This window comes from Hevea brasiliensis, unplaced genomic scaffold (assembly GCF_030052815.1).
Source record: "Hevea brasiliensis isolate MT/VB/25A 57/8 unplaced genomic scaffold, ASM3005281v1 Scaf1, whole genome shotgun sequence".
NCBI classification, from domain to species: domain Eukaryota; kingdom Viridiplantae; phylum Streptophyta; class Magnoliopsida; order Malpighiales; family Euphorbiaceae; genus Hevea; species Hevea brasiliensis.
The window spans coordinates 7,211,190-7,223,002 of record NW_026614585.1 but is presented as its reverse complement, the minus strand read 5'-3'; the positions used below and the strand labels follow the sequence as shown (position 1 = coordinate 7,223,002).

The window sequence follows — 11,813 nt, the reverse complement described above, 5'->3', positions numbered from 1 at the left end:
AATAGTAGGTATTGGGTTGACATTCTATTTTTCCACTGCCCAAAATAATTCCATGACTTATGGATTACAATTCCCAGAGGTCTGGGGAATAAGACCAATCCATAAATCCCCAGAGCTATAACTGACAAAGCCTTATCCCATTTCCCACCCTGAATGTGCTGGTCCAAATGCTTCTTAATGTAAATCCAAGGCCACCCATGCGAGTTTCCCTTAACGGTTTCTTTTACTTTAGCTTCTTCTACTGGGACTTCTATTATGTGCGCGAACCATTTTCATGTCTTTCTGTGATCAAGGTGGAGATAATATGTTCTGGGCTGCATAAGGGATCTCCAACAATGTCTGATATTCCTCTACCATAGGTGTCATGTCAACATCATTGAAAGAAAATACCCTATAACTGGGATTCCAAGTAGATAACATGGCCTTTAGTGCCGGAGCTTGTGCTTTGACCCATATCAAAGAGCCTGTGTCTGAGCATGATTGGGCAATGATTTCCAACTATTTAATAAGTCATCGAAACTGGCTATTTTGATCTCAATTTTACTAGGATCTAATGGAGGCAATGGATGGGCTTCTGTTTCTATCTTACCAGTCTGTAAGGATTCTGAGTCATGGATCGATTTGAATCTTTGTTGAGCATCTCGTTTCTGTTTTGAAACCTCTTTGGCTGACTGACTCGAAGATGTCATTTTAAAGTTTTCCTTACCCTTAGCAGACACCAGTTTATAACACCTACAGAGGAAATAAGTTAGTAGAATAAATTCAGGTAATTTTGAATTATACTACTTGCGTGATAATATCTATACACCTATCAAAGTAGGAAGGTGTTTAGGTCATCCTGGCAATATGATTCAAAATTACCCTCATGTTATTTAAGAGAAGTTTAAAAATATAAACAGAGTGAGGTGAAAGCAAGTATGTCCCTTTTTGTCCTAAAATAGGGTTACCGTGACACTGGGTAGGTACTATCTAATTGAATGGTCTTACCTTCAAGGATGGCTTATTATAGGCTCTAACTAATGTGACGGTTTAGCTCAAGGTCTAATTTTCTAAAGCCATAGGTCCCCAAATTGTCCCTACTGTAAACAGTAGAGCCTCATTTCACCATTATGATAATGACCGGAAAACTTCATGGTGATCACAATAGACGAAACAAGTTCCAATCTGAGCAAAAGTCTTCACGGATACTAACGGGGTAAAAACCCACGGGTACTGCTACATGACTCCCTCCTACTTCCTACAGGGTAAGAGAGCCCGAGTATAGGGCTAAAGTGTGTGAGGAAATCGTGTAGGTGATCAGTGTGTGAAGAGACATATTTACCTCTTCCTTATTCAAGGGAATTTAGGCGAAGATTACTGTAATAAATGAAACAATCAGAACAAATAAAACGGTTAGAGAGAACAGTAATAATTAAAATATTAAAACTTCTAATTCTATGACTCAACCCCCATAATTATCAATAAGAGCACAGGATTAAATTTGCTCTTTAGACTTCTAAACCAGGGTTATTTGGGTCTTCATCCCCAGCAGAGTCGCCAATCTATAGCAAGGACTTTGCGATCGCTGGACGATTCTCACCGAAGTGGAGAAAGTGAGGAGTCGCCACTTTAATTTTAAGGGAAATTAAAGGAAACCATTACTGAAAACAAAAAACACTTCTGAAATAGAGATTCTAGGTTTGGAGTTCATTCACGGGTGGGGAAGGTGTTAGGCACCCCACCTCATCTCTTAATGAGAGTCAGCAAATTTAACGATGTGCTCTTAATTATTACGATTAATAATTTGGGGGGGTTTTGGAATCACGATATCGGTCCTTTTATTGATAGAAGGGGCATTCACTATCTCACTATTTTGGGTTTCCTAAGAACACGGGTATATGGGATGTCCCCACGGTGAATTGGTGTTTTGTTTATTTGATTTGTTACATATCTTATCTAATTTTTTAGCTTTGAATTTGGGATTCTAATTTCAAAGAGATTTTATTTGAGTCCCTAAAGATCCGCAATAAATGAGGAAGGTTCTCGGTTCACATGTTAGGTATCTCGGTATTTAAATATTAAAATTTTGATTGAAAAGATTTTGGAAATGGACTCTCTCCTAATTTCTTAAAATATTTTTATTAGAATTTTGGCTAAAAGAATTCAGGTAAGGACTCTCTCCTGATCTCTTAAAATGTTTTTATTAGAATTTTAGCTAAGAGAATTCGGGTAAGAACTCTCTCCCGATCTCTTAAAATGTGTATTTTAGAATTTTGTTAAAGGGATCGGGTAAGGACTCTCTCCCAATCTCTTAAAATGTGTATATTAAAATCTTGTTAAGAGTATTCGGTTAAGGACTCTCTCCCGATCTCTTAAGATATGTATATTAGAATTTTGCTAAGAGGATTCGGTTAAGGACTCTCTCCCGATCTCTTAAAATGTGAATATTGAAACTTTGTTAAGAGGACTCGGGTATGGACTCTTTCCCAATCTCTTCTAATTTGTCAAAAATGAATTTTAAAAGGTCACGGTCGTGAGACCAAACTCGTTTGACCCTATTAGATGAGAACATTGCTCACATCACCTCTCGCTTTTCATATTATCCCAGATTTTTGTTTCCGATCTCATGATTTATTTATTGAACTTTCCTCAACTTATTATGACTCCTCATTTTGAATCTTCTAGACATCTCATTTCGGAGGTTCCCCATCCGAACTTAATCCCGAATTCTGATCTCATTTCTGTTTTTTTTTAGCTAGACTGAGTAGCTAACCTCTCAATTCATCCGTACTATTCCTAATCATTTTTACTCTGATCGGGAATCTCCACATTGTATTCTCCCATCCATACTTCTTATGGTACTTTCAGAATGTCAGTATCCTAAATTAACCTTTTTTACACGAAATAATGTAAAGAAATTAAAGACAACGTAAAAATAAAAGGTAACACTCGTAGATGTCACAAAAGGTGAAATAAGTCCAATTTCGACATAAACTTATTCTAAAGATTTGTTGCGACAAACTATGCCATGAACATTTGAGAATGATAAGTCAAGTACTTACCTGTAGAAAAGGCTAAAATAACGAGTAAGATGGTACCGATGTCTTCGTGTATCCGACGCTACTAACACTGAGACAATAAGGTGGTTTTGAGGAGTTGTAAATGATTGAAGTGAGATCTTCTTAAGAAACAGTGATTGAGTTCCCAAAACTCTATGAGGTTATCCAAGGTATGGATTGCAAGCTCTATAGTTTCCATGGAAAGATCCTTCAGAAAACTTGTCTCTAAAGTCTCTAGGAACCTTGAGAGTTTTTTTATTGAAAATAAAGCTACAGCAAAATTCCAAGGCTTTTCCTTAATAATCATCGCCCCCTCCATAGCGTTGCATGCAAGTATTTATAGGAGATGGGCACTCAAAACAGAGGACCAAGATTTCAGTAGGAGGAGACAGAAGGGCTAGATTCAAAAGGACATAATCCGACGTCCTGGAATTAAAGAGAATCGAAATTGAGGGTTGGGATTCCATTCGGAATTTCTGTCCTTTCGCTCCTTAATCCAACGGTCAAGGGTCTTGCCTTACAAAATGGATCTAAGGGCTAGGAACAAAAAGTGTCGAATCTGTCATTTATTTTTGATTCAAAGGCCTCAAATCAATCCTTACAATTATAATCAACAGTGTAAATCGAGATGTACTAGGCTGCTTTAACTATTTGGAATCCGGCGGCTAGGGGTGCATCCTTACAAATGAGATGTGTGGTGAATATTGGATCATGCCTGCAATGCTTTAACTGACTCTGATCTGACGGTGGAGGGAGCTAGTTTTTATGAATTAAAGGTCATGATTAGAAGCTGTTCAACTCCCTGAGTTCTCCGATCTCTATAGGTCGTCCTTCCCTTTTTCGATCTTCTCATTGTGACTAACTGATCTTAGGATTATTATTCTGATCTCTATTTTCTTTTGCATTTGGTCTTTTTACTTCCTAATCTCTTCCTGTTCTTTGACCTCCTTCTCATCCTTTCTCTGTATTGGTCAAAGCAATAAATTTTTTGATTGTCGATGAGCCTCTTTGAGTTCTGCATGCAATAAATGCCAAGGCCCTATATATATGCTGACAAATTTTGCCCTTTACATACTCACAACCTTCCTTCTCTAGTGAATCTTCAATGTTTTATTTTCCCGTTCTTGGCTTTTTCGGCAAGAATTCTTCTCACGATAACCACTTTAATCTTTTTTCGAATGTTTTCTTTGTTCACCTCCTGAAAATGAGCAATTCCGGTGATCAGAGGTTTATGAGGGCGTCGTCTGATGACGGTGAGGGAACTGGACTAATTAACCGATCAAGGTTAAAATTAACTACCGCGCCGATCTCGGAATGGCTCATTAGTATGGCTTGCAGACTGATCTCTGACAAGAGGACTGCTAATTTCAATCTTAATATCGGTGACCACCTCTTTAAGTTCATTTGGCTCCTCACCATCTCGGGGGTCCTAATCGTAGCTTGGTTCTGGTCGATGACATTGACGATGACACCGTTTAATATCATGAGAGTCATAGTCACCCCATCTGAGTTGTACATCTATCTACTATTTATTATTGGTTTTTTGATCAAATACATCTTTTGATTTAACCACAAGACTAGGCTTTGACACAGGCCTATTTTCGACACTTTCGGTTCGGGAGTAGTCCAAGTTAGGTAGAATACAGTGTAGGGACATTTGTAATTGCTGATATTGAGAGATCACCCAAATAATGTAATCTGACCTATTGGAAATGAAGTGAAATCTGTAACACCCTAGGCAAATCCCACATCGACAAAACATGGGAGAGATGCTGGGTTTATAAGTTGGTGGTTCGTAACCCCTAGTGACGCGTTTTAAAACCGTGAGGGCTTTGGCCCAGAGCAGACAATATCACTAGTGGGCCGGGCCCTTACATTTGTGGTATCAGAGCCGCTCCGCGTGCAACCTTGAACGATGGTGGGGCAAACCTCAGCGAGGACGCTGAGTCCCATAAGGGGTGTGGATTGTAACACCCTAGGCAAATCCCACATCGACAAAGCACAGGAGAGATGCTGGGTTTATAAGTTGGTGGTTCGTAACCCCTAGTGACGCATTTTAAAACCGTGAGGGAGCACCCTATCTTATCTTGTCATGTCTATTGTAAATTTTAATGTCCTTTAAATCAGGTAATTTACGTGTAGAAATTTTTTTTTTTTTATATCTTATTTTTATGGAGACCCGAACAGATCCTCCTCTGTTTTATTAGCATTTGGCGGGTTCCACTATCACTTGTTAACATATTCATAGTCATCTCACATATTTCCATATCATATTCTCTTTTATCATATCATTCGCAACTATTTATGAGATCTCAAAATAAAGTGTCATCTATTGCATTCATATTGAAATTCATAGATAATAAATTATAAGTTTTCATTTCAAGTCCAAAATAAAATACATCATAAACTAGTAATTACATCATGACTAGACATAATGAACCAAAATACTAGTCTACACATGGGCCCTACCAAAATACAAAAGACTGGTGAGGTGACTCTGATCGGTGGCATATCTGGTTGGAACTCTGTCCAAATACTGCTGTGGCGACTGCTGATCTTCAGTACCTACGCGATGGAAAACCAACGTGCTAAGCATAACGCTTAGTGGTGCATAATTTATAATAACAATAATTAAACAATTGAAGTAATATTTACAAATCATAAATTCTGGGTCTTTTACATTTTTTTTTATTACACTTTGGAAATAATTAAAATTATTGGGATCTTTCCTGTTTACTTATTGTATATTCAGTATTAATTAATTATTATCAATGCCCAAGAAACCTATAACAAATTATAAAAGTTGGATACACGGGAGTATGCGGGTTAGACAGCCATATGTCTACCCTGTATACATCTGTCAGGCACGAGGCCAACTGTCGGGCATGAGACCCGCTGTCAGGCTTGTAAAGCCAGAAATAAAGTAGACATAATGGCCAGTAAGTAGGCATATAGCCTGTAGAACAATCACACCAGACATATATTGTCAGTTCATGATTTGCTCTGTAAGCAGTACTACTATCTGTGGTCCCTAATTGCTATACCAATTTATCCAAACTAAATAAATAAGTCTAGGTATACTATGAGCAATTAAACATTTTTAATTATTTTAGCACTATTCACTGTTACTATTTTCTGGTACTATTAATTAGTACCATAAATTTCATATTAATAGGACATTAGTCCCAATTTACATATTCATATCATTTTTAATATTTAATTATCCTTATGAGTATTTTAATTATCATATATAGCATTTTTCCCATGAACCTTTCTTTAGGTTCATGTTGATGTGTTATTTTTATCTAGGAATTTGACTAGGTTAGGATGTATATTTAGTCACACTTCCTTCATAACAATTGCTCCACTATGTTTAAACTTGAATTTCAGTTTTTGAATCACTGAATTTGGGGTTATAGAACTCAAGTTATGGTCAAAATACCATAACTGGTCCGTTTGCCTCTAAGCTGTCCAGAATTTACAAATCCTGGTCAATAAATTTTGACCAGTCATGTGATAATTTTATGGTCATTTTTAGACTTAGGTTCCATCACAAGATATGTTCCTCTATGTCTTAGGGACTCCCAGCTACAATTTCATAATTTTTCAAGCTTGGTATGGCGAGTTATGGTCAATGTATTAACCTGGACTCTCAGTCCTATAAGGGCAAAAACTAACTTCAGGGCAGTATGTTTGACCCTCTTTTTAGGGTCTTTACACTTGGAATTTGGCAAAGGTGCCTAAATCAATGTTGTAGCCCTAAGTATCATGTTTCTAGATCGTATTGGCACATCTCAAATGGAATTTCCTAGTGGGAGTTATGGCCAAATGAACACACGGGTATCAAATGGCATTCTGGGTTCAACTTAACATTTTCCAGATTTCAATTCCTAACTTTGGCTAATATTTTCCCTAGGATGCAATGGTTTCTAGAGCTTGGTCAAAACATAAAAATTGTTGTACTATGTCTTATAAAACTTTTGGCACTAGTTTCACTCAATTTTCAGCTTTGGACACCAAGTTATGGAATTTTTACCAAAACTGGTCAAGCATACTAAAGGAATAGTATTTTGGACAATTTCTTGGTTGGCAGTTTTAGTGACTCAACTTGTGCTAACAATTTGATTTGGTTAAAGGCAAAACTAGGTCAAGTGGTCTTCATGAAAAGTGTAGCCCTATGTCTAAACTTTCCATTGATGAAATTTTAGGTCATTTGGACCAGTATAGAGAGAGTTATGACCAAATGAACACGTACTGTTCATTTGGTCATTTTCTGGGTTGGGTGCAGGGAAATCCGAATTTGGGCAGTATTTAGCTCAAGTTTTGGACAGAATTTAGGCATAGATTCTTCATGGAAAATGGGCTATTTTGGGTCTAGTTTCACCTCCAATTAGCCTCATACCAATTGGGGTCACACAATTTTATTTATGGCCTAAAATGTACACTGCCCTCAACAAACACAACCTACAGAAAATTAACACTTCCAAAACTCAATCTCCTCCAACTTCCTTACTTCAATTTGTATGCAATACACTTCTATAAGCAACAATCTTATCCCAATTAGGTCAAATTTCAAGAATTTACACAAAATCTCCAAGTCATGTACACAAACCCTAATTTCTAAGTTTCAAACTCAATCAATTCAATCCCTTTTCACTTCTCATACATATAATCATATCAATCATCATCTCTAAACTCATTTACATTATTTGAACACAATAAAGCCCAACACATTTCATGGCTGCTAAAATTTGGGGACATCATTGGTTCATGAATTTCTTGTTAATTTCTTGAAATTTTCACTTATCTCAAGTCACTTTCAAGTATTAAAGAAGAAGGAAGGGAGAAAAGCACTAACCTCTTGTGACCCAACTTGGAAATTTTCCCAAAACTTCAACTTTCCTTCTTCCTATGGGTACCTAGAGCTTCCTTATGATGTGGGCTAAATTTTTAATGAAGGGGACTATGGGTTTTGGGGAGTAAAAGCTTGGGAAATCAAGCTTTAAGCTTGATAACAATGGTGGGGAGGGAGAGACTAAGGGAGACGGCAAGGAGGGAGAGAGAAGAGGAGGAAGAAGATGGTTGGTGGGGTTTTGTCTCTTGTGGTTATTTATATATATACATTTATGTGTACTTTATTATTTTTAAATTTCATAAATCTATTTCATTTCTTTTCTTTTCTTTCCTTTTCTTTCCTTTTCTTTTCTTTTCTTTTCTTCTTCTTTCTCTTCTCATTTTTAAAATTCAAATTCATAAAATTAATTTATGTTAATTATTCTATTTCCAAATTTTAATTTGACATTTAAGTCAAAATTCACCTCTAGGGGTGAAATGACCAAAATGCCTTTCATGGTGCTCATCGGATTATTTTTATTTTTTATACCAATTAATAAATTCTCTAAATTTTATTTTATTTCTTAAAATTTTTTTCCTATATTTTTTTAATATTTATTTCATTAATTTATGCCTCCTCACTATAGTTTAAGTGTAGTTCCAAACATCCTAACTGTCCGAACAGACATTAGTCATCAGAACAGTAAAATGTACAGACTACCTACGGTGAGGGCGTTACAATTCTTCCCCTCTAAATAAAATTTCGTCCTCGAAATTTTACACACTGTAATTAATTGAGGGACCGCTATCTCCTTGTCTTTTCACCTTTTTGTGTTATAATACTTTACCTTTTTTTTTTTAGTCTGTCTTATTAATCCTTGTTCTACAATCTTATCCTTATCTCGATTTACTATTGAAAATACGTAGCTCTACATAATAGTCCCAAGTCGGTACTGTAATCTGCAGCTTACAGCACAAACATCAAGAGCATTGCATAGTTACTACGGTATATCCCAATAAACTAACTCTTTTTTTTTTTTCAACCAGTTCTGTACTCATATTCTTTCATCTCATATACAGCCTCCTTCTCATTTCCATCTATTATCTTTAACACGATCCTTTTCGGTTGATAATCTACATTCACCCGGTGACCTAAAGGGTTGGTGACAAGTATGTCATCTTCTGACCCATCTATCGGTATCCTATTTCAACAGGAGGTACAATGCATATATAGGGGTGAACATAGTTAGAGTCTATCAATACATACTTAAAGGTATTATAATTAGGAAATATACCTCTGATAACGTCTACCGGATTTGGCTCTTCTCGAGCCATAGAGTACACGCGGGATGCTACTTTAGCCTCGGGGTGTTCTATAATCTTAGAAGCTCTTTGTGATGTGCCAGCTACCTCTGGTCTCATCGGTCTTCTACCCCTCTGTACTGTCGGGGTAGACTTCTGAGTCTGTGGTGGAGCTATGGGAGCACTCCTCCGTGGGCAATCTCTCAAAAAAAAAATACTCTATGGACCCACATCTGAAACATCCACCCGTTAGCAATCTACACTTTCCTGTGTGGTTCTTCCCACAATGTGTACAAATTGGCATCGGGGTTAATCTCCGTGCTATAAGACCCGCAAAATTGCCAACTGATACAACCGTCTGACCTCCTCTCCTCGGGGCAAATCAGAACCTCTGCCTCTGTTCTCTGCTCTGAATCTGACCCTGATACCCCCTAGGTCTCTTGCGCTCTATAGCAGCTGTGCTGGACTGGCTAGGTCCAGACCCTCTCTTGCGCTGCCTGTCCCTCCTGAACTGCTCATCATTTCTAACTCTCTCTACTGGGGTCCTATATACTGGCTGGGGAGGTGGTGGCATAGCTCCAGTGACCTGACAGAGCAATTGAGTCATTTACTCTAGGAAGGCCTGTTGTGTCCTTACTAAAGTACCCAACGATGGTTCTGCTCTACTGCTATTGCGCCCCTGATTAAACGCAGGTGCAGGTGCGTGACTCTCTACTTCCTCCTATATTGGTCTTAGAGGTCCGTTCTCTGAAGGATCAGACGTCATCGATCCTATAAAACAGACAAAGAATAGATCTGCATTAGTGTCACATCGACTCTATCTAAAGGCCCATGCATGTGTTGCAACTATTTCTTTCTATCTATCTAGGTCTAGGACCGCCTAAACCTCTGCTCTGATACCACTAAATGTGACGCCCCTTACCCGTCGATTGTATAGACAAGCAAGAAGTGCCACATTCGGTGCCGGAGCACCCTATCTTGTCTTGTCATGTCTATTGTAAATTTTAATGTCCTTTAAATCAGGTAATTTAAGTGTAGAAAATTTTTTTTTTTTTATATCTTATTTTTGTGGAGACCCGAACAGATCCTCCTCTGTTTTATTAGCATTTGGCGGGTTCCACTATCACTTGTTAACATATTCATAGTCATCTCACATATTTCCATATCATATTCTCTTTTATCATATCATTCGCAACTATTTATGAGATCTCAAAATGAAGTGTCATCTATTGCATTCATATTGAAATTCATAGATAATAAATTATAAGTTTTCATTTCAAGTCCAAAATAAAATACATCATAAACTATTAATTACATCATGACTAGACATAATGAACCAAAATACTAGTCTACACATGGGCCCTACCAAAATACAAAAGACTGGTGAGGTGACTCTGACCGGTGGCAGATCTGGTCGAAACTCTGTCCAAATACTACTGTGGCAACTGCTGATCTTCAGTACCTACGCGATGGAAAACCAACGCGCTAAGCATAACGCTTAGTGGTGCATAATTTATAATAACAATAATTAAACAATTGAATTAATATTTACAAATCATAAATTCTGGGTCTTTTACATTTTTTTTTATTACACTTTGGAAACAATTAAAATTATTGGAATCTTTCCTGTTTACTTATTGTATATTCAGTATTAATTAATTATTATCAATGCCCAAGAAACCTATAAAAAATTATAAAAGTTGGATACACGGGAGTATGCGGGTTAGACAGCCATATGTCTACCCTGTATACATTTGTCAGGCACGAGGCCAACTGTCGGGCATGAGACCCGCTGTCAGGCTTGTAAAGCCAGAAATAAAGTAGGCACAATGGCCAGTAAGTAGGCATATAGCCTGTAGAACAATCACACCAGACATATATTGTCAGTTCATGATTTGCTCTGTAAGCAGTACTACTATCTGTGGTCCCTAATTGGTATACCAATTTATCCAAACTAAATAAATAAGTCTAGGTATACTATGGGCAATTAAACATTTTTAATTATTTTAGCACTATTCACTGTTACTATTTTCTGGTACTTGTCAACACCATATTTTGGCCGATCCCCAAAATCAATAAAACTTTGGAACTGACCTCAGTACTAAGTCTCCTTTTGAAAGCTAATCACATTTTCGATCTCTCTTTGATAGACAGTCACATTTTCGATCTCTCTTTGATAGACAGTCACATTTCCGATCTCTCCTCACAGAGAATTAAATCAATGCTAGGTCCTCACATCAGTCAGAGCCTTACCAGTCTATTAAATCGCTCACCGATCTCTCCGACCCGTTGTAGTATAAACAAAGTGAACTAGATCTTTTCTTACCAGTTTTATTGCCGATCTCCCTTTCAAAAGTTTAAGAGTTAAGGTTTTGGTCCGGTTTAATGAGGATTTCGATCTTAAGTGTTCAAGTCAAATTTCCAATTTTAATCAAGTCCCGTTCAACATTTATTCCCTACCGATCTCATACTCTTTGTGTTTTCCGATCTCTCACACTTAGGTTAATAATAATCTTCAGTTATTTCAACATACTCAGACAATCAAGTGTTTAATAATTTAGAAATTTTCCGATCATAACCATTCATCGAACAAAAAGGGCATTCCACTTCATTTCATTTCAAAAATTTGTACAAGTCATT

The 11,813-nt window shown here is 37.1% G+C and overlaps 1 protein-coding gene across 1 annotated transcript in view; it reads right to left on the bottom strand.

Annotated features, from left to right (window-relative positions):
• Positions 1-288: 288 nt before the first annotated feature.
• The window catches only part of LOC110631480 (proline-rich receptor-like protein kinase PERK8), a 122,374-nt gene continuing 110,849 nt past the window's right edge, over positions 289-11,813 (bottom strand). The window contains exons 12-13 of the mRNA XM_058141453.1: positions 590-732; positions 289-470 (exon numbers count right to left, since the gene is read on the bottom strand). Coding sequence (XP_057997436.1) covers positions 289-470; positions 590-732 — 325 coding nt within the window. The remainder of the gene's footprint in view (positions 471-589; positions 733-11,813) is intronic.